This window comes from Heterocephalus glaber, unplaced genomic scaffold, assembly GCF_053883595.1.
Source record: "Heterocephalus glaber isolate CG9 unplaced genomic scaffold, H.glaber_assembly_v1.0 deba00000818, whole genome shotgun sequence".
NCBI lineage: Eukaryota > Metazoa > Chordata > Mammalia > Rodentia > Bathyergidae > Heterocephalus > Heterocephalus glaber.
In genome coordinates this window covers 8,238,051-8,262,134 of record NW_028258164.1, presented here as the reverse complement: position 1 = coordinate 8,262,134, position 24,084 = coordinate 8,238,051, and the positions used below count along the sequence as shown (strand labels likewise).

The following is a 24,084-nucleotide window of genomic DNA, read 5'->3' as shown; positions in this document are numbered from 1 at the left end:
GGTGTGTTGGGGACATAAGCTTGTCTCCCTGTGGGATTATTCATTAGTATTGTTTGTAGTAGCAATATATTGGGAACTATAACTATCATTATGGGACCAACTCAATACACTAATATTTAGAATATTTTGAAACTTCAAAAAGAATTTTGAAACTTTTAATACTGATATTGGATTGTGTTAGCTAGCTTTCCATTGCTGTGATAACATACCAGAGAAAATCAACATGAAAGAGAGACAGATCTGTTTTGGCTTGTGGTTTTAGAGGTTTCAGTTCAGAGCTGCTTGGCGCTGTGGCTGTGGACCTAAGGTGAGACTGAACATCATGATGGGGAGCAGTGGTTGAGGAAAGCTGCTCATCTCATCAAGGCCAGGGAGTGGGGGAGGGAAGAGGGCAAGGGCCAAGGATAAAAAGTACCCTTCAAGAATACTCTTCCAGTAACCTGGTTTCTCCAATCAGGCTTCATATCCTGAAGTTTCCACTGCTTCCCAATAACCCCTTGACCTATGAACCCATCAATGGATTAATCCACCAATGAGGTTGCAGCGTTCATGGTCCAATCACCTCCCAGACACCCCACCTTTGAACACTGCTGTACTGGGAATCAAACCTTCAACACATGAGTTTTTAGGGAATATTTCAGATCCAAAACAGCACAAATGATTCAATAATTAATTATGTATTTATACCAGTGTTTGCAGTACTGAGATCGAACCCAGGAAGCTTTGGACTGAGCTGTACCTCCAGCATTCCCCCCACCTTTATCTTTTGTTTTGAGACAGGATCTTAGTAAGTCACTAAGTTGGCCGAGTTGGACTAAAATTTATAATCCTCCTGCCTCAGCCTCCCAGAGTGCTGTGATTAGAGGTATGTGCCACCATGCTCAGCTCCTATCAGAGATATTAATAAGTGAAAAAACAAAGTATAAACAGTATGTATTATTATTTTCTTAAGGGTTGAAATAATCTACATGTGTGAGTATACACATACACATATGTGCTTCTTCATGCTGCTGAGTGGAGAGACAAAAAATTGACAAAATTGTTTGCTTTTGAGGAGGGAAACTAAGTGACTGAGGGATAGGGTAGGTGGGAGAGTTTTGCTCAATACAAGGTTTAATACTTTTTAACCTATGTGAGTAATCCACTCAGAAAGACAGATATGAAGGAAGTAGAAAGAAATGGGGTAAAGAAGGATGGAGAGAGAAAGCAAGGAAAAGAGGAATAAAAGAAAATATTTTTCCTTAGGAATCTGTACTGGCAGAAGAGGGAGATTGGAAGGTAGTTCTTATTATTTATTTGACTTATTATAATTTGTGTATTCTGCTTTGATTTAAGGAAAATGTCAGTTATCAAGGCCATGTAGCAACGTGTGTGACACGGCGTTAAGATTTAATATTTGTCAAGATGTAAATAAGTATTTACAACCCTGGTTCTCAGTGTTTGACATTTTTCTAGGGATTTACCAAGGGTTGTGTGAAATTCTGTGTGCTAGCTTTCTCACTTAAGAAATCATACAAAAATGCAAGAGAATGAAGTTGACATTATTATAGCTTTAATCTTGGATATACTATGCTATATTTAAAAACAAACTTTGGGAATCTGGGTTACTTTAAATATGATTAATATCAGATTTACATGGAACATCTCACAGTTCCTGAGAATATACCAGTGTGATAACATTGAAGCCAAGAATAGCTAATAAATGCTGCAATTATAGTCTTGCAAAATATGTGTGCACAGGGACAAAAACAAAAGAAAATGAAGAAGTGAAAATACCTGTTTTAGGGATCATGCACAATTTTTCTTAATTTCTCGGACTTTTTTTTCAAAAGGCTTTGTTAATACTTTCTTTCCTTCCCTTCTCTCACTCCCTCCCTCCCTTCATCTTTCTTTCCTTTCTTTCTTCTCTCTCTCTTCCTTTCTTTCTTCCTTTTCTCTCTCTCTTTCCCTTTCTACCTTCCTCCACCACTCCTTTTCTCCTTCTATTCCTTCTTTCTTTTCTACTCTTTTGTAAAACAAACTGGCTCAGGTTTATGTCTGGAGGGAACCCGTGTAGAACTTCACAGGGCCTCACTCCCCAGTTTAATAATCCTGACCCATCTCCCATCCTGATTTCTTTGAGAGTTCAAATGTGCAAAGATGCTATAGTTTGGAATTGAGTGTCTCCTAAAAGGCTCACATGTCAAAGCTTTATCCCAGGGTGACAGTGGGGGGTGCAGAAGGCTTTTAGGTCTCTGTGGGCATGGCCTCAAGGGACGAGGCTCCCGTGTTCGTGCTCCCTCTTTGCTTCCTTGCTCAAGATGTGACTGTTTTTCTCCAAAACATGCTCTCCACCATTGCCATCCAGCGCCCTCACCAGAGGCCCAAGGCAATATGCTCCCCAATTTAGAACTTGAATTTCTAGAACTGAGATAAAGAAACCTTTTCTCTGTATGAGTTAATTCTCTCAGTTATTTCACTGTAATGCAAAGATGACTAATAAAAATGGGAAGAAAAGTAGAAATATTTTCAAAGACTTTTGAGTGTTTGAGGATGTATGCAAAAGTTGCTTAGCAAATTCAATCAGCAGTGCTGTGTGTGTGTGTGTGTGTGTGTGTGTGTGTGTTTGAGCATGTGTACGCATGCATGTGTTAGGATTGAGGATGATGAAAAAAATCCAAGGCAAGGTGCTTGGGAGAAATAATTCTAAATGAAGACTTGAAGGGTAGGTAGGAAGTAGATCATCAGAATATTTAAGTCAAGGTTACTATTACAAGATACCATAGACTAGGTGGTATATAATCAACAAGATTTTACTTTTTATGGTTCCAGAGGTTAGGAAGTCAAAGACCTAGCAGATTTGCTGTCTAGTGAGGGCTCTATACTCATGACCCAGTCACCTAGTGGTCTCACCTAATTATGTCACTATGGGGGTTAAGAGTTCAACAGAGGAATTTTGCTGGAACACAAACATCCAATCTATGGATGAGAGGAAGTAGGTGGATGTCATAATGAGCCAGCAAGATGGCCAAAAGCACATTGTCTGGAGTCTTGAGGAACTGAGAGGAGTTCTCTTCAGCAGAAGAATTTGGAGGAGGGCAGTGAAGCTGGAGCCAGGGCATGTAGAGGGTAGCTTGTGTGACAAGTGCTAGTCTTTATGTGAATGACCTCAAGCTTAGGGTGATTTCGTAAACATATTTTATAGAAGAGAAGTAATCCCATTGTATAAGTATGCTTAAGTACTAAGAAGTGTTCTTGTGGTGCAGAAAACATACAGAAACTACTAGTAGTTTACTTCTGTGATGAATCACACAGCCACAAATATTTATTTTTATTATTTAGCCAAGACACATTGAGTTTACTACATTTCAGACACTGTTCTAAGTGCTTTGAAAATACTAACTAGTTTAATTTTCATAACAATCCAATGAGCAGGTACTATTTGTTTCAGCAGCTTTATTTTTTTTTAAATTATTTTGTTCTTTTTTAAATTAAATTCTTTAATTGGTACATTGTAGGTATACAACACAATTACATTTCTCATTGGGAATTGTACCTTTACATAATGCATCTTGGTTCTTATTTTTTCCCCGTTCCTAGCCCTCCCTTCACCCCCTCCACCCTTCCCTATTTACAAAGACTTTATTTCCATTTTTTCCATTTCTCATCATTTTTCCTTTCCCTTCTTTCCTTTCCCCTGCCCCTCCCAATACCCCTACCCCTTTGGACCTTTTCTTCCCATTTTGCATTATTGATTATTCATTCTAATCATTGGTACATTTTAGGTATACAATATAATGACATTCATCATTGGAAATTTGCACCTTTACATAGTCTCTCTTGGTTCTTATTTTTCACCCTTGCCCAGCCCTCCCTTCAACCCCTCCATTCGTCCCTATTTACAAAGATTTTGTTCCTATTTTTCCATTTTCTCATATTAATCCCATTCCCTTCTATTCTTTCCCTAGCCCTCCCACTTCCTTCCCCTTTGCCCCTTTTCTTCCTATTTCACATTACCTATTATACATTTAGTCCTTATTTACACTTTCAGTTTCTCACATCAGAGAAACTATTTGGTATTTATACATGTGTGTCCTATTTATTTCACTTAAGAGTATCACCTCAATGACAGCAGCTTTATTTATGTACCAAAAAAACCCAACTCACCTATTGTACGTGTCGCGGCTTTTGTATATTTATGTAGTTGTGCAATCATCACCAAGACCCAATTCTGGGACATTGCTACTGTCCCCAAAAGGTCTTTTGTAAATATGAGAAGAGGAAACAAATGGAAACAAGGTCTTTGCAAATAGGGAAGGGTGGAGAGGGTGAAGGGAGGGCAAGGGAAGGGGGGGGGAAGAACCAAGATACTCATGTAATGGTAGAAGATCCCAATGATGAATGTAACTGTATTTTATACCTAAAATGTACCAATAAAGTTAATGGGAAAAAAAAAAGCTCTTTTGTGGCAGTTTGCAGTCAGTTCTACTACTGGCCCCAGGGAACCGCTTATCTGCTTTCTGTCTTTAAGATTTACCTTTTGTAGACCTTCCATATAAATGGGATTATACAATGTATATATAGTGTTTTGGATCTGGCTTCTTTTGCTTTAGTCTTAATACTTTTGAAATTCATCCATATTGTAGCACGTTTCCATAGTTTTCCACTTTCTTTTGCTGAAAAGTATGCCATTTTATGGGTGTATTACATATTGTTTATCCATTCAGCAGCTGATGGACATTTGGGGTGTTTCCAGCTAGCCACTGTTAACAGTGATGTTAATGAGTATTTGCATATCACTGTTGATGTGGATATATGTCTGTATTTCTTTTGGGTAGATATCAAGGAGTAGAATTACTAGGTCCAATAATAAGTTTGCTTGGCTTTTTAAGAAACTGACAAACTTTTCCAAAGAGTCTGTTCAGGTAGGTTCTAGAACCAGCATCTCCATTTCACTGATAGGGAAATTGTACAAAGTCATAAAGCCTGTTAGTGGTGGAGGGGGGAACTGAGCCTTTGCAATCCCAAATCAACAAAGGAGGACCCAACACTAAACTTTGGTGACTCTTGGCCAGGGATTTAGCTCAGTGGTTCTGCTGCCTGCCTCGCAAGTGCAAGGTCCTGAGTTTGACCCCTGGTACCAAACAAACAAAACTTTGGTGACTCTTTCTTTCATTTGGAGTTATCTGTTTCCAAGATTAAACCTTGTCTACTTACCTCTATTTGATCTTGGTTTCAGAAATATTAGAGAATGTGCCTGTCATTCGGTTCTGTCCATGAGGTTTGTGCCTGTGATGTTATTTTTTTTTCCTTTGCTCCTAAGGTCAATCCCTAAGTAAATTCCAGGCCACTCGAATATTTTTTATTTTTGTGCTTCTTCCATGAGAAAAATGAACAAACCTAGCAAGTATTTTCAACTGGGATTTGCAAGCTCTCCAGTGATCAAATCTCCTTTCTTGGACAGAGAACCAGCCTCTTAGGACAAAATAACACTCTAGCTAGTGATTTGGTCTATGTGCCTGGTGGATTTCTTTTTAACACAGCCGCTGGTAGCTGGCAACACCATGCTGACGACAGCATGTGGGATGACTGTCAGGAGCTTATGAGCCAATTGCTGAAAGGATCCTTTGCCTCTGGCTTCTAATTGCTTTCTTCTGATTTTAAAGGTTACCACAGTCATCAGGCCCTTCTATTTTCAGGATTTCATGCAATTACTATGTTCTGCTTCCTTCCTTTGCTGAGGATTTCAAAAGAAAGAGACAACTCTACTCTCCCTTCTGAACAAACCAGTAGTTAAACATGTTGTCAGTCTTGTAGATTAACAGGCAGAGGATTGGTCATTGATATGCATGGGGACCATTCTTAGAGACAGCACTACCCTCAGTGAAGACTCCATCATAGTTAAGGTATAGTGAGGCTCTCTTGGGGCCTTTGAGTCTTGGTAGTATAGTCTTAGGGTCTGGGTGTTTTCTACAGGTCATTCCTCGGGAATCTAACTTGCCACACATTATATAGGCAAGGTAAAGGCACAGTTGTGTCCTAACTTGGAGACCTTCCTATATGACATTGAAGTCATTAGTATCCTCCACCATATTATAAACTTCAGCAGGGTGAACGCTGTGCATGTGTGTCTGTCTGTGTGTTTAACCTGTGTTACAGAGTTGAGTTAATAATCTCCTTTAACGTATATAGCTCACTATATAATACACACATATCCTCACCCTTTTTAAACCTTATTTTCCTCCTCATCCTTGATTTCCCCATTCATATTGTTACTGATAACAACACTACCACCACTTGGCACTTATGGCCTGGCATTGTTTAAGCACCTTATATTGATTCAATTGATCCTTACAATAGCTCCATAGAATAGTTCCTATTATTAGCTCTCATTTTTTAGATGAAGAAATTTATTTTTAGAAAGGTTTGGAGACATGCCCCAGATAACAGAGCAAGTTGGTAGGAGAGCCGGGACTGAACTCAAGTGATCTGGCTTTAGAAGCCCCCTTTTGACTTTTCTGTTATACTAGGACACAAATGCCACTGTGTGTCTTTCCTAGACACACAAGCTCTTGTGATGGATGATGACTGGACATGCATATCACTTCCTAAAATGTGCAGTGTTGTTTAATATGGGAGAGATTTTTCATAATGTAATGGCATTGTGCTTTAGGCTTTGTTCTGCTTCTTGTATTTTTCTCTCAACACACTGTCCAGATTGCTAGTTCACAGTTTCTGACTACTGCATAATACTTTGTCCCAGCCACACACACCTTATGGATCTATTCTCATTTGAGGTTGCTTCAACTTGCTACATCCACAAAGAATGATACAGGGAAATTCTCATCTATGCCCTTTCATGAATCTGTGATGAAATTTCTCCTGAGAGTGCACCCAGGAGCAGATCTCTGACCTCAAAGGGTATGTGAGTGTTTTATTAGGTGCTGATAAGTTACTGTCTAGAATGATGGTACCATCTGACATTCCTGCCAGTAGCACTTTTCTTCACTTTCTCCCTAACACTTGGTAACTTGTGGATGTTCTGAGAAATGTAAAATCGTCCAATAATTCCCTTTACCCACAGGGGATATGTTCCAGGACCCTCAGTGAATGCCTGAAACTGCAGACAATACGGAACCTTAAGTATACTATACTTTTTCCTATTCACATGGACATATGATAAAGTTTAATTTACAAATTGGGCACCATAAGACATTAACAACAATAAAAACAAAACGGAACCATTATAATAATACATCACAATAAAAGTTACTGAAAGTGGTTTCACTTTCGCTCATAGTATTTTGTTATATTGTATTCACCCTTCTTGTTGACATGGGGTAACTGCAACTGAAGAAAGTGAAACCTCCAGTAACGGGTAAAAGGGATAATAGCATGTTATTGTTGTTTTAATTGGCCTAACTCCAGTTACAAGTCGGTGCAAACACCCCTTCTCCTGTTTGCTGGCCGATTGACCTTCCTCTGTCTATTAGTATTGTGTGTATGTGTGTGCACATGGTGTGCACACATGTGTCCCTCATATGTCATAACTTGTGGTCCTGTGTAGCTTTTAGACATTTTTATTGTTTCCAGCCTGGCTGTCACCTGTGCCTATCACTGAACAGTGCTTTATGATTTGAGATTTGGGGATCTTGTTTAATAACCTATTTCCCACCTTTTGGTCACTAAGATATTTTTTTTCTTCTATTAGTTTTATAACTTTATTCTCTACATTTAGATCTTTTATCCATCTAAGCTTACCTTTATATAAATAAAAGGATGGGATCCAACTTTTTCACTCTCCAAATAGTGAGCCTCATGCCTAGTTACCATTTGATAATCTGTTCTTCATTCACTTACACACAGCTCATTTTCACCATCTTGGTTCTGTTTTTCTTTTTTCTTTTTTCTTAAGAAAGGGTCTAATTATATGGCCCAGCTAGCTTTGAACTTGGAATCTTGAACTTATCTCAGCTACCTAAATGGCCACCACCCTTAGTCACTTTAATTACACCTGAAGTTCCCATGGTAAATGAATCCATCTCTACAATCATTTTCCTGTTGTCTTAGTTTATAACTAGTATGTTTTAGTATCTGGTAGAGATATTTACTACTTAAAAACTCATATTCTTTCATGTAATTTTTAGGGTAGGATTTAGGTTGTTGAGTTTAATGAAAATATAAATATTTCTGGAAAGATCTAGCACATTTGTTGATAAGCAAATTCTTTGCTTCTATACCTTTTTTTTTTTTGGTACCGGGGATCGAACTCAGGACCTTGCACTTGTGAGGCAGCAGGCGGCACCACTGAGCTAAATCACTGGCCCTATATGATTATTATTTGCCTTTATATCCTTTATCTGTGAAATACTGTGTCTGTATCGGATACTGTATCTCACATATACAGTTGCTCAGTGAATATTATTAGAACTGAACTATTGTTATGAACTCCTTTCAGTGATGAAGTGGGAAATGTGACAATGGAGGTCTGAAGTGAAGCCATCACTTCTCTTGAGGTAGAAGAGCCAAAAGAGGAAAGCAGAAGGCAAGGAGTTGATCTCTTTTGGAAATGTGGTGTTGGTTTTAATTTTTACCCTTATTCATGGACAGTAACAATTCTTCATTCAGCATAGCTCCTGTGTAGCGCTTTAGAGGGCTAACACACACGAGCCAGTAGCTGAGTTCTCAGTAGAATTTCGAAGGAAAATATGAAAATTTTATAGGGCAAATTTTACAGAGGGGGAAAAATGCCAATCAATTTATATAATCCAATCGTGTTTTGTTTAAATTTGAATTGCAAACACTTCTGCAGAAAGGGTTTGCGCTACAGGAATGAGGACATCGCCATCTAGTGGCCATAAATCCAAACATTACTGTTGGCTCCAGTCCTGAGTAACAGGACTTTCTTTACAGGGCTTACTATATGCTAGGCACTATTCTAAGAATTTTTCAGATTACAGCAATCACCCTGTAATACATACGTTATTATTAGAATTAATTTAAATATGAGGAAACAGGTTTAGTGGAGCCAAGCAACTTGCCAAGGTCACAGAGCTGTTACTATGTTGTAGGCGGGACAGTGTGGCTCTAGAATGGGGATGTGGAAGGTTCTGCTGTTATGGCTGCAAGGGAGAGTGGCGTGCTCACCTGAAGGGTGTGGATGGTGCACGCTCTTCCTGCTCCGTGTTCAATGCCATCATGTCTCTAGTGTGAATTCTGTCTTGGTGGGAGTATCTGCACAATAGAAATCACACATTTGGCAGTCCCAGACTACAGGTGAGCTGGGATTACAAGGGATCACAAGGCTAATAAACATCCTCCGAGTGCATGGTGGTTTGAAGAAAGGAGTGCAGGACAGATGTGCATAGAGATGCAAAGGGAAAACAGCTGTTTCTTCAGAGGGAAAATGGGGGAGAGAAGAGAGGAGAGAGAGGAGAGGAGAGAGGGAGGCCCCAGATGGTTTTCCAGTTTTCATAAAACCCACTCATATTTCCTGTGATGCCTGCATGGGGTTCCATGAGAGCTCCTGGATCGTTTTAACAATTTCCACCTTTCCTTTGCTGCTTTGAGTTGATTTCTATTTTTTGCACCCAGATGATCTATAATCAAGACATCATCAAAGTGGAATTAGAGGAAGGAAGTATTTAGATCTTGGCCAGAGGAAAGGTATGTATTTTGGTATATTTCAGATAGTTTTCGTTTTAAAGATGGATCTTGGAGCTAAACAGGAACTTTAACAGGAACTAAAAATTTAGCTGAAATTAAAGGAACCCGAGAAATGTTTTGGGCTAGAGCTATTAGAAATAGTAGAACCATATAATAGCTCTTCTAAAAAAGCCTTCAGTGGTCAGTACTGACAAAATTTGACAGGTGTTAACATCCAGTAATGGATGTGCAGGGACCATGTATTATTTCTTCTACTTTTGTGCATGTTTGAAATTGTCCAAAATTCAAATAAAAAGGGACCAATCCACCAACCTCATTAAATGATTATATTTAGTAAAGTACATGCAATAAAGCACCAAAAGCCATGAGAAAAAGTTAGATATGAGATGCACTGTGGAAGGCTTCACATCCCTGAGGGAAAGTCTAAGGGTATTGTGAAGTCATTGGAGGATTTTAAGCAGGTGGTGTGTTGAGTGAGTTTGTGACTGTGTATGTGAGTGTGAAGCTCAGGTGTATTTGTGGGTACATGAGTCTTACTCATGAAGGAATAGAACTGGAGTGAATATCAAGGTCCTACTGTAACTTTGAATGTAGCTTTAGTCATCTGGGTAGTGCTTAGGTGGCCGATTGTAACAGTTTGTCCAGGACAGAGGGGTCTTCTGCGATGTGGGGCTTTTAGTTTTAAAATCCGAGTGGTTGATCACTTTAATGACAGCAATGGATAAAGGGTACAAATTGACTTCTGTGTTTGAAGATACTTGATGGGTAAGGAAATAGAAGAAAACCAGACAGCTGAACAGATAGGAAGGCATGGAAAAAGAGATTAAAAACAGAGGGAGTTGCTGAACATGACTCCTTCCCAGAGGATCAGAGATGACGGATACTCAGGCCACTGAATTTGGCTTTTAAAATAACTTCTGCTCAGATCAGAGCTTGCCAGACATATATTTTTTTAGTCACTTAACCTTTGAAAGCAAAAAACCAAAACAAAAAAATTCTGCTTTGGTTTATGACTAATATAATCAGTTCCCAAAATAGAAATTGAATTCATATTTTGGGTATTAGAACACAGGCATAGGAATTGCTTAAATAACTCGTGAGAGGTAAAACACAAAGGCAAAGGCACTCTAATTGTTTAAAAATTTAATAAGTTAAAGAATTTAAACCAGTCTATAGTGTTTGGAAATATTTGACTTTTATTATATTATAAGGTTGGATAAATCTTGGTCAAAACATATAAAATATGAGTATATAGCCAACAATATACTCCCAGGCAGGAAATTTCAGCCTACTTGCTTGTATCAGTCAGTGCTCATTAGAGAAACAGATTTAATGCAAGATATGCAAAATGTAAGAAATTACAAGATTGGCTTACAGTGGCCACCCACAGAGTCAGGTGTGGAAGAGCGCAAAAGGTCTGCACCCTGGAGATCACCATAGTGTTCCATGCACGTCCATATCTGGAGGCAGAAGGGTCTGTACCACAAGGCCGATGAGTTTGCACTGGAAGACTGAAGAGTCTGTGCTGGAAGCCAGGAAATGACGTCCAAGGTGAAAATGAAGACTGGAGCACCTCCAAAGAAACAGAAGCGAGTCTTCATTCTTCATTTCTCTTTATACCATTCAGGCGACAAGCCTGTCTTCTGTCTTCAGTAAATCCCCTCAGCCACACCCAGAACTATGCCAGTCCAATTTAGTTGGGCATTTTTTACTCAAGTTGACACAGTCAGTTAACTATCACATTGCTCATCTTGCTAATCTGAATTACTGGGTTAATTCTCCTTCACATTTGCTATTTTGCAGTATGAGTCAGGTCCTGGGCTAAGGCTGTGGGGAATAGAAAGATGATTTAGACAGAATTCCAAGGAGACAATATTTTTCTTCTGTCAGAGGCTGCCTGAGGACCTTGGAGAGCAGGTCCCTGGCTATATTTTGTTTCATGTTTGCAAGTTAGATGTCAGGGTTTATTTATAAATGTTTGGGCACTGATTTGCCAGAGGATTGCCCTTTCTTCTCAAAGACAAATTCTATCAGACACCGTGAAGTCACATGGCTTTCCTTTCTGGAACCTGGATCACTTTGTTGCATGCTTACTTTTGACTTCATCAATCTTCTGTTGCTCTCTCCACATGGTCAGCAGGGCAGAGAACTGCTCCTCCCAGTCTGCACCGGGCACCATTGCTTGTTGGAACTGCGCGGTGGAGTGGCAATCTCACAGGTCTATGGCTAGCATAGGGGTTGGGGTTAGACATTGAACCATGGTCTTGCTTTTCTCCAACCTCAGCACAAGGTACTGAATCCAGCCTCCCTCATTCACACATCCCTAGAATCCCTCTGGCAGGTATTCTCTTGTTCCTGGGGAGCCAGATTACGGCTGTGGGGGAAAAGTTGGAGGGAGGTGGCTGAGCCCTGTCCAGACATGACCTCCAAGTGACTAGTCTGACTTTTTCAGGGCATTTTCTGGGCCTTTGTGTGATAGGCAACCCAACTCTATCTTTTGTCTCAATGCCATTTTGTACCTGTGCTTGAACAAAGTGCTTGTGCTTGGACAAAGCACCCAAAACTCCCACATCCTGTTTGGCAGTAAACTTGCTGCAGTTGCCGGATGTTTTGTAGCTCACCTAGCGTGTGTGAAACTTCCTTGTGCCCCTCACTAACCTGGCATGATTCTGCTTCCATAAGACTCCGTTTGGTCTCCCCTGAGCCCTCCCCAACTGAAAGCATGATTTAAAAGGAGAAATCAAACCACTTCCCATTGCCAAGGAAACTTTCTGGGCACTAGCCCGCCTCGGCTGCCGGCTGTAATAAATGAGCTTGAATCTGGCACAGAGTGTGGTGCATCTGAACTCACTCGTCCATAACATTTGAATCCAAAGGTAGTAAAATTATTCTCACTGCATTTCTGAGTGGAGTGTGAGCATTGAGCACTATTGCACTGGGATGTAGGAAGAGAGAAGGGGCCTGGAGGGTCCTTGGTCTTCCCCAAGAGTGATGTTGACACCTGCTTCCTACTGAACTTCTGTATTATTCTTAGTTCCAGCTGCACTCAAGGGCACAAGCTGAAATCTGCCCCCACCAATTCATTTGAATAAATCACAGGGTCATTTGCACTCTCCGAAGACTCTAGGCAGGAGATGCAAAGGCCAGCTCTCCCCAGGGAGGGCTGGATGTAATGAAACCTCTTTCTGTTTTGCATCCTTGGTTTTGCTGAGGCTTTCTGCAGATGCCCAGTGGAAAATTTCTTTTCTTCTCAGTCTCAGTCTCTTCTAACTGGCTTGGGGAGATGAAGAGACAAGGATTCTGCTCTGAGTTCTCTACTCTCTGTAGTGAAGGAGCTAAAAGAGGGAGACCAAATTAGAAAATATATTTGGAAGTTAGAAGTTTTAATCATGAACATTCGAGGTTTAAGACACATCCCTGACTCAACAGTACACAGTACCCATTCTCATGTGGTAATTGAGCCAGTTATTCCTTCTTAGACTATCTACTCCTGAAGGGCAAAAACTTTATTGGCCTAATCTTTGAATTAATGAGTGCATTTTTGGAATGTATTTATATGCACTCATCTTTGTATGGTGGTTTATAATTTATTATCCACTTACTGTGATTTTACTTTTTCTTTTTTTTTAGTACTGGGGATCGAACTCGGGTCTTTGCACTTGCATAGCAGGCGGTGAAACCACTGAGCTAAATCCCTGGCCCTATTATCCACTTATTTATTATTTCCTTTGACCCTCACAGCAACCTTGTGAAGTGGATGTTATGATTATCTCTCTTTTCTAGGAGGGGAAATTGAGGTCCAGAAGGGTTTAATGATTTTCCCAAGATTACAAAAGTGAAGATTCAAATCTTTTTTCACCCCAAATGTAGGGTTTTTTTGACCCCCTGGATCACACTGACACTGAATATTTCACATCATCGTACAATAAGCTAGACTGTTAGTTACCTGAAAAGAACACAAAACCGTAAACATAACCATGCTGGATGAGATCCACAAAGGGATCCCCTCAGCCTTGGCAGAGACGGTTACAGGCCTGATGATTTCAAAGTGGCAGCTATGATCTTCAAATGTGCCCAAGGGCCCTGCAGGGACCTGTTTACCAGTTTGTACTTATGGTTACTGACTGAGTGGTTAAGGTGATCTTAATAGGTGTTAAGTTTTTGTTTGCTTTTACAGCAAACTAAAAGATTGTGTATTCAAGATGGCAAATGGTGGAGAAAAGCTGGAGAAACTGAAAGTGTCAAAATATTAAGAAAGTTGAAATGTTAAAAATACAGCAAAAATTGTCATGATGTCTATCCATGGTTCATAGTGAAAGTAACTAAGGACACAGCCTTCAATCTGCAGCTTGGGGGCAAGCCCAGACCACTGCCATCTCTATGTCTGTCTGTCTGCCTCCCTGCCCCACCCCCATCCCATAATCCAGGAATTTAAACTGTTTCTTTTGCATTCTTAAGTGATTAAAAAAAATCAAGGGAAGAGTAGTATTTCATGACATATGTAAATGATTCCAAATTCAAATTTTAGTGTGCATAATGAAAATTTCTTGGAGCAGAGCCATAATCTTTCATGTATACATTGTCTCTGGTGGAGTTTGTGCTACAAAAGAAGAGGTGAGTACTTGTGACAGGGACCTTATGTCTCCTGCAAAATCTAGAATATTGAATACCTGGTCCTTGACAGAAAAAGTTTGCTGACCCCTAACCTAGGCCCTGTTTTGGTGAAAGTAGCAGTTGAAGTGGGAATGCTTGCTGCTTGCTTTTCTGACATTGCCTGGTAGGGGTGCAGGGGCTGAAGGCTGCAGGGTGTCTTTCTCTTTTCACCTCTGCTCAAGTAGATGAGGTGCTGCTGATGCTTTGTCCATGTTCTGCCACTAAGTCTACCAAAAGCCCAGCCTGCTCTGCGCAGCTGGCCTGGACTGGGCTCTGGGCTTTCCATATTTGGCTGTGGTTTGAACATCCTGAGCTTGTATACCCAGCCTCCCAGCCTCCCTGCCTTGCTTTGCTTCTCTTTAAAATAGAAAGGCAAACATTTATCAACAGCTTACTCTATGTTAGACACTGTGCACCCAACACTAGCTCACCCATCTTGTAGAATGAAATTGTCCTAGGAGGTAGATATTATGATTATGATAATGATTCCCATTTTACAGATGTAGAGAGAGGCAATAACCTGCTTATGTGCCATCCCAGGAAATAGCAGAGCGAGCACTCACACTCAATTTCTTGACTCCAGGGACAGCATGGAGGTGGGGGTGGGGGCAACTCCCTGAGGAGCCTGGGAGGTTTTCCCATTCCCCTTCCACCTTGGCAGTCTTCCCTGGACTCCTGCTCATTGCCCAGCCACCCTGAAATCCAGGGGCTTCTTGATTCTTTCATTTGAATTGTCTTTAAAGTCACTTTCCTCCTGTTTTTTTTTTTGATAAAACTGAGAGATGAGATACACATACGACACTTTATTTAAAAAATGAAAATCAAATGAGAGACGAGCTAGAACATTAAAAAATCTTTCCCCCAAAGAGATTGGTTGACAGTTGAGCATCCAGACACAGTGTCTCACCCCAAACTGGAAATGTCCCACCTAGAGGTGGTACCCTTGGTAGCTCACTCTTGGAAAATGGCCTCTTTCACTGTGTTAGAATAATCCCCAAGGCCTGGGCCATGTCTGTCTGGGGAGGGCTTCTCCTTAGCTGAGACTGATGGAGACTAACTTTAGGACTCAACACCTCACACCTTCCCAATCAGGGTTTCTTCTGCTCTGGCCCCTTACCCCACATCTTTTCTGTCATCTGCTGCTATTTCCTGCCCAGACCTACCTTTGCTGGGCCACATCCTGGGCTCCAGGGTGCTTCTAACCTCTTTCATCCATGGAGACATCTGTCCATGTGAGGTGTTGCCCCTTCCCAGGGACATCTGAGATGAACATTCCTTGACGTCTGTCTCCCTTGGGTTAAGCATCTTTGCCTTGGCTTGGAAAAGAGCACAGAGAGCTCCTGCAGCCTTCAAATATTGATGACTGAGTTCCTCAGCCTTTCCACCTTCTTCTTGCTCTCAAAAATTAATCTTCTGAATATGCAAGAAATTTCCACTTCTTCCCATTCTCGCCTTAAGATTCTGCTTCTTCTCAGAGAGGATAATGAAGCTGAGTCAGATAGGAAAGGTCCCTCTCTCAGTGTCTCTGTTTTCATTCTCTTTCTAGGACGTATCTGATCCCTGCCTTGGTTTCCGCCTCCCTCTCCCAATGCAGACTTGTGTCAGGTGAATTGGTGACCAAGTGTGAGAGAAGAAGGCATACACTCTCCCTTTTCCAGACTGGAATCACTCAGCAAACAAGTACTCCTTAACTCTTGGTTTGAAAAAAACCCCAGAATGACTGTGTAGGTAAAGGAAGGCTTTCCATTGTAATTTTTAACTTCCTCTGGGCAAGATGAAATGGGATTTTATCAGGCGCCTCCAGCTAGGACATTGGGACAACAGCAAGACAGGCTTTGCTTTTGCTTATAGACTTTAATCCAGAAGAATCCAATTTTTGTCTTAGGCTTTGGATTTCTGTCTAAAAGTAGCTAGTTTGAAGACCCTGCACTTTGACTTTTTCTGGATGCTTAGTTGGGCTTTATGTAGAGAAAGAGAACTGACAGAAGAAAGAGACTTGGAGAGAACTTTATTTGGTTGAAGGCAGGGTGACAGAATGACACAGAGCATCAATAAGGATATCATTGTCCTTGAAGCTCTCATCAGTTCTTTGCTTGATACCTTAAGCTCCTGCAAACAATGAGATGATTATTTCTTCATAATAAACCTGGGGAGTGACCATCCATTTTGTTATCCTGGCATGGTTTATATCCAAGTAATGGTAACTTCAAATACGTTTTTAATTTTTCTCTATGATGCATTAGAGTACACTCAGTGAGTGTGGTTGCCCTCTTATTGGCATTTGCCATTTGGAAAAAATGTACACTCTCTATTCTTTAGGAATTGGAATAACACTTCAAAATCTAGTTTGCCTTACTGAAACAACCCTACTGATGTTAAACAGTCAATGTATCACTTAAACAAACTACCCAAACTGTGTATTTTCATATATGTTTTACTTTCTAGTTAATTAAGTCCTAGGCTAGAGTCTGAACTCTAAAAGAATATATGTGAGTGTGCATATGAGTCTGTGTGTGTGTTTTTGCAGTTTATGGGTGTAAAGAACTCTCTCTGAAATACAGTAATACCTCAGTTCACCAACAGTTCTGTTTGCAAGCAATTCAGTTCATGAACAGAAACATTCTATAAAGTTTTGCTTTTGTTTGTGAACTCCACATCAGGTGATGAACACGACTGTGGCCATCTTCCCCAGAATCACAGAATGAATTAAGTTCATGAACTGAGGTTCCATTGTCTGTGCTTGGAAGCCCAGGAACATAGGATTGAGTCTTTCTTACCAATCTCACACTTTCATTTGAGGGCTACTCAAGCTTATAATAAGCAGCAGCATTCTTTTTACACTTGCCTGAATACATACAATTTAAAAAATACCTCCTAAAAGAAAAACTGGCATTTCTAATTTTCCAATTCCACAGTGCCTCAGGGTTGGGGTGTCTTATTTTGTGAATGACCCTTTGTGACGATGCTAACAATGCCTTTCTGACAAGGAATATTTTCTTTCTCAAACTGCCAGTCCCAAGTGACTTGTGCTGGCCCTACCCTTTCTTCCAAGTGACCCAGAACTGGTAAAGTTGAAGGCACAGGTGCTGATCGCTTTGCCCTAGACACAAAAGCACTAAGCGAAAAAGATGCTCCCTTGCTCTGGTCTCTTTTTGCTTTCTGTTCACTTCACTCCTTTTCCTTCATTTTTCTTTTCCTCTCTTCTCATGTTGTCCTCTCCCACTTGGAAAATAACACATTTAAGACAGGCATGATGGTTCGTGTAATTCCAGCACTCTGGGAAACTGAGGCAGGAGAATGACAAGGTAAAGCCTAGCCTGGATATGTTAGAGACCTAGTAAAATCCTGTCTCATAATTAAAAAATAAAAAAGGCTGAGAATGTAGCCCTGTATTAAATCCCCAGCTCTGAACAAAAAAACCCCAAAACAGACCAAGCAAACCAAACTAAACAAAAACAGCAGCAGCAACAATAAAATCCTTTAGATTGACCATCTACCTGCACTCCTCTATTTCATCTTTGTCTCAATATGACCTCCCACATTGTTTGTCTTTGTACACTCTCACTTTCTCATCACAATATCTGGAAATTCCTGGAGTCTGGCTGCTACTCTATCAGTTCCCTATCAGTACACATGGCCTCTGTCCTTCTAGTCAAATACAAAGCTCTTCTTCAATCTTCACTTTCCTGGGAACATCTACACCACTTCATGATACTGGCAGCCTTTCCTTCCAGAATTCTCTTTGTCTGTAGACATTCTTGTTTCCTTTCTCCCTTCTGGAGTGCATGCCATCTCTTCATGAGCTTTCCTTCCCCTAATATAGGTTAGTAGAATGTCTAGGATAGATGACTATATCATTTTTTCATCCAGACCAAGATAACCTTTGAAAATTAAATGTTGCCCAATGAGCACCAGACATCAAGCAAAGCTTGTCCCAGCCAAGTTGAGATATCTGGTCACCCTCTCCTTAAGGCTCAGGTGAAGGCAGACTGGGCAAGAGCTTAGGGAAGGATATGAATGAGTTTGGATCAAGGAGGTTTTCTAAGTCCATCATCTATTAGCTACTTTTGTTTAGGATCGAAACTGAAAAGTTCAACTTTGCATTTATGAATGAATCCAATTACCTGAGAAGAAATGTTTGAGGGAGAGCAGAATGGGTGAAGAGAGATCCAGGTGAAGAAAAGGCAGAGTGGTTGCGCCTGTTCTTGTGATATCCCCTGGCTTCCACTCAGTGAGTTTGTCCTCTAAGATAATGCTGAACTCCGTGCTGAAACTGCTTCCAGGCTCTCCTCAGACCAGGGTTACACAAGATCAGTTGCACTGAATGGGTAGCCGGGTAGGCACCCATGATAAATCTGCACAAAATATCTGAGGGAGTGTAGATGTCCAAGATCCTGGACATGGATATAAATAATGTGATTGCATTGGTAATGTAGAGAATGAGAAAATAGCTAGTGGATTTTATGACCTCCAAGTGAGCCTCCATGCTGGGATCCCTGGAGCCCATGGCATGGCTTTCCATGCGCATGGTGTGTCTCTTGAGAGAGATGATCAGCAGAGTGGCCGCCATGATGAACAGGATCAGAGGAATAAGGATCCCCATGTAATAGAAAAAACTCAGGTTGACCACATTGATCTCAGCGATGTATTTCTTCTCTGTGGAGTTGGAGAAAGGGAGAGGAAAGGAACTATTCACATACATATGGAAGGTGTTTTTAAGGAAGAGAAAGCTCATGCCTAAGGAAACCAACAGTGACAGACTCATAAGCCAAGGCATCCACACTGCGATCATCTTCTTCATCATCAAGAACAAAGGCTGAGCAAAGTTGGCAATTTTAAGACAGTAGAAGACATTGAGCCAGGCAGCAAACCAAAGGTTGGAATAGTTCAGAAACACAAGCATGATTGTGAAGAGTTTATACAGCCACTGTTGGTAGTAAATGTCTTTGAATAAGTAATTATAAATAATAGTCACCATCAACCAAATCTGTAGGGCAAGCCTGGAAGAACTCAGCATCAACATAAGGCTGTCACCAGTAGGGAGTCTTTTGTTCCTGACCCACTCAGCCCCATAGACAGCCATGATGAAGCCATTTCCGAGGACACCAGTCATGCACTCTATGCCAAAGACCACCAAGATGAAGGTGATTTTAAATGCAGCAATGTCTTCATAAGTGGCTTCTCTGTTGACTGTTGTCATTCTTCCTGAGTAACTTTCAGGTCTCTACCCCAGGAACTGGTGACTGCTCTGCAATCCTCTGAACTTCACTTAGACTTATTGTAGTTTTTCCCTTTTCCTGCTTATTTCTAAGTTTTCTTCATTTGTTTGTTATGTGACAGGTTAGAGGCTTGACATGCAAATAATGAGAGGATCTGATTACTGCTCTGTCTCCGTTTGTCATAAAGGCCCTTGTGTGTTGGGGTTTCAGGAGCTCATTGGGTAGAATTTGCAGTGGATACCAAACACCATAGCTCCGCATCTCATTTACTTTAAATTGGTATCCCCCACTCTCGCCCTGAATAGGGCAAGAATCCCAAGTTAGGAATCTTAGTGTCCCATGGTCTTTTGGTCTCCTAAGATCCACGTTACTGATTATCTGTGAAATCTCATACTGCTTCTCTTATTTGCTTTCTCCTGCTTTTCTTGTCTGTTTTAATTTGGAATAGGCTTTTATTCCCACAGTTACTGTGTATGTGAAAAATTCCCACGATTTCAGGTGTGGACATCTTTTACTTAGAACCAAGTGTTTTTTTTGAGAGGCCAGCTAATGTAATATCCTCAAACACAGAAAAGGCAAAATTGGGTACAAATTGAATTAATTGAAGGCAAGGAAGTCAGTTTTCATTGGTGTGTATCACCAGTTAAAACTTACTAAGCTCCAGATGAGTATTTGAGCCCAGAAGTAGGTAGTCTTGGCCTGAGAAGGCTTCAGTGTGTTCTAAACCTTAAGTAGGAATTGGGAAATGTGACAAAGATGGTAACCCAGAATTTAACTTCCTGCTTCTCAACTCTGGTTGTGAATCAGCGTGAACTCTGCAGTACTTAAAAATATATAGAGATTGGGGCCGGGGATTTAGCTCAGTGGTTCTGCTGCCTGCCTCCCAAGTGCAAGGTCCCGAGTTCGATCCCTGGTACCCCCCCAAAAAATTCTATCTATCTATCTATCTATCTATCTATCTATCTATCTATCTATTATCTATTTATATCTATCTATTGAGAGATATGCAGGATTCATACCAAGTCTACTAAGTCAGAACCTGGGATAGGACTCAGGTGTGCCATGTTTTTAAAAAGCTAAAAGGTCATGTTGTTCATAGCTAGGGTTGAGAGGTACTCATGAGCCATTGGCCACATTTGGCCTGCAGTGATGTTTTATCTTGCATTGTTTAATACTGGACAGCTTTAATCTACCAGTGATCAAGTGTTTTGTTGTATTATTGGCCAACATTTTAGTTTAGAAGATTGTATACATGTATACACACAAAAATCTGTATTCTTTTGAAAAATTAAATTTGACAATAATTGGTCTACATAGTGAAATGACTGAAGCTGGGGCTGCTTATTTTGAATAAGGCATGCACTTTTCAGGTGGTTAACTGTGCATCCCAATTCCTAACACTTTCTTGACTCTCAGGCTTACTGCCAGCTTTCATTTGCTTCTTTGCTTGTCCTTCTATATTATTTGTAATATAAATGGAAAGATGACAAAATGGATTTCTCTACTCCCCAATTAATTTTATTCAAAATAAAGAAATCAGAAACTTATAAAATTGTATTGCACTGTTAGATGATGCTTGTATAAAATAGCACCAAACAAAGCAATATGTTAGAAAATTGAGAAAGTATTGTTCAGAGATATAAAAACTTACATCAGTTGTACAAGAATGGTCATAGCGGCTTTATTCATTGTAGACAGAAACTAGAAACAAGAGCTGTTAGCAAGTTCTGCACCTCCTATAAGAGGTGCAGATCCTATAAGAGCATCACTAACTTCTGTTACTTCTTCTAATAGAAGGGTTAGTACATATCAGTAGCCATCACATGTTCCAAAGACCAAGCTCATCTTTTTGCTCATTTCATCCCAACTTATATAAGCGTGTAATAAATAACATCTCCCCATGTTTAATGCACAATATTGTCAATTTGCATTTTCCTGGTACCTTTTCTGGTGGTTCTCACTCATGTTTTTCTCTGAATTTAAGAGAGGAGAGTAGAGGAGGTTGGTGCACTGTATCTGCCTGCAGCTCCATAGGCATGAGCAAGAAAAGCAGGGAGGGGAATGGTCCTTTGGCTTTAGATATGGATGCTGAGTCCCGACCCAGGCCTCCTGGCCAGGCTGCCAAATTCAAGCCACTCATAGCACCATATTTGTAGTGATATGTGGCAATTGACTTCTTTTTCTATGATATTGTTATGGCTTATGTCTAGATGTCCTCCCAAAGCCTCATGCAGTCATAGGTGGTTTTCAGAGATGGCTGAATCTAGAGTGTGTGATTGATTTATGGTGCAATGCTAGGATTAAGGGTGCTAGAATTAAGGGTGGGTGGTTACTAAATCAGTCCACTGATTGGTTTGGCACTGTCCTAATCCCGGTAGCCTGGATACAGTACAAGGGACAGAAAGAGGCTTGTTTTGTCTCTTGCTTGCTTTGCTACCATCTGCCTCCCATGAACTGTTTCTCCTTTGTGATGCCAGACTGTCTTGGAATCAGCCAATTATGGACTGAAGCCTCTACAAACTGTGAGCCAAATAAACTTTTCCTCCTTTAACTTTGGGTGCCAGGTATTTTGTCTCAGCAATGAGAAAAGTAACTAAGCCAGCTATATTCTCATTTTCAGAGTTAGAATGAAGATATTGTGGTTTGAATGTGTTCCCCGCAGTTCATGTATTGGAAATCGAATCCCCAGTGCAAAAGTGTTGAGAGTTTAAGAGATGATTAGGTTATGAGGGTTCTGCTCTCATGAATGGATTAATTTCATTCTCTCAAGAATGAGTTTATTAGGGCCGGGGATTTAGCTCAGTGGTTTTGCCACCTGCTGCGCAAGCACAAGGCCCCGAGTTTGATCCCCGGTACCCGCCCCCCCCCACCAAAAAAGAATGAGTTTATTGTAAAAGCAAGTTCGACTCTCTCTTGCTCATTCTTGTGCTTCTGCCTCCTGCCCTGGAATGATGGAGCAAAAATGCCCTTGCCAGATGATATGGCTGCTTGACCTTGGACCTCCCAGGTAGAACTGTGAGACGTAAATCTCTTTTCCTTGTAAATTGCTCCATGTGTGGTATTCTGTTATAACAGCATAGAACAGACTAAGATAGGAGACATGTTTACTTTAGAGTAGACCTTATGGGGGAACCAAAGAACGAAGGTTTCAAATTCTTTGCTGTTAGATTCAAAAGTGTTGGTCTGGGTGTAAAATAGGACAGATTTGGAAGACTTTATGACAAGGGGAATAATTTTTCTCTCACTTCTCTCTCTAACACCACACAGTCTAGAAAATGCTTTTCCAAATTGGAGAGCGATGAGGGAGAAGACAGAGAAGGGCTAAAGAAGACCCTCAGAGACCCTCCTCTGTCTTGGCCCACTGCTTGTGGCTCATAGGGGTGTCAAGATAGGGAACCTCCAAGGCAGGCCGCAAGTCTCCCAGTTGGGAACACTGCTAAAGCCTCATTTTACACTCAGAAAGGCTTTGGAAATCTGTAGAGGGAGTTGGTGGATCCCCAAAGGATTGTGTGGTCATGTCAAGGTGATTTTTCAAGCTGGATTCAGATGGGAGATGGACTGTTCAGTTAAGCAGTTGGAGCCAATGTACGGTCAGAGGAATGGCCATAGGATCTATTCCACATCCCACCACCATGCCAAGCGTCTTTATGATCCCCAAGGCATGTGGATTTTACCTCAGGGAGGACAGGAAAGAGAAATCCTGAGACAGTCTGGTGAGCACAATGTTTAAGCCAGGATGACTAGAAATCTTGAAGTATAATTAGTTTATGGAGGAGTGACAACTCATTGAGCACAAGAAAATCTTAAACACAAGAAGTTTTCCCCCCAACCACAGTGCTCATGCCTGTGTTGTTGAATCTTTGTTTCCCATCCGACATTGATATCTTGAGCAGGTTTCATGTTTTCTGGTCATTCTTGATTGTTAATACTGAGTGCACATGGTTTCTTTTTATATAAGAAATCCAAATTATAAATGAAGAGCAAAATAAAAATAGATACTAGGAAGTGGGGAGATATATCTTTCTTAAATGGGAAGGGGATCAAGAGGTGGAGAGGGGAGAAGGGGAGGGAAAGGGTATGATAAAAGGAATTAAGATCTGTCATGTATGTGTACCAACTCCCCACGACGGGTATAAACAGTATGCACTGCAAATGTGTACTAATAAAAAACAAACTCAGTGCGGTTTAGTTTCATATTTGTTTAAATCTAACCTCTTCCTTTTTCTCTCTAAGCCAACCCTCACCCACCTGGTTGGAGTTGCTGAGAACTGAATGAGTTCCAAAACTCTCATTTCTCTCTTAAGTCTTAGCTATGCAGGAAAGAGGACAGGAGACAGAATCTCGTTATTCTACTGACTGCTGTTAGAAATGTGCTCTTGTGTGGTTGCTGCTGCTTCCCTGGCTAACATCATCCGGCTATCCCTGCCTTCTGGAGTGCCTGGCATGCATGAATTGGCTGTCCTGTGAGAGTGCCTGTGAGTTCTTATCAGGGCTCTGCAACAGTTCTTCACTCTGTGCTCATAGATTCAGGGACCTTTCCTTTTCTCCCTGTCCTATCTTGCCTTTC

General features: G+C 40.8%; 1 protein-coding gene and 1 long non-coding RNA gene across 5 annotated transcripts in view; one reads left to right on the top strand and one right to left on the bottom strand.

The window, feature by feature from the left end:
• The window catches only part of LOC106010714 (uncharacterized), a 243,601-nt gene that overhangs the window by 1,487 nt on the left and 218,030 nt on the right, over nucleotides 1-24,084 (top strand). The window lies entirely within an intron of this gene.
• On the bottom strand, nucleotides 18,448-19,579 carry LOC101705601 (taste receptor type 2 member 40). Its single transcript, XM_004860550.2, has one exon. It carries the CDS (start codon nucleotides 19,496-19,498, stop codon nucleotides 18,527-18,529), a length of 972 nt encoding a protein of 323 aa, XP_004860607.1. The 5' UTR covers nucleotides 19,499-19,579; the 3' UTR covers nucleotides 18,448-18,526.

Coding starts and splice junctions, on each gene's coding strand:
- LOC101705601 (XM_004860550.2), bottom strand. CDS start 19,498: ATGACAACAGTCAACAGAGAAGCCACTTATGAAGACATTGCTGCATTT.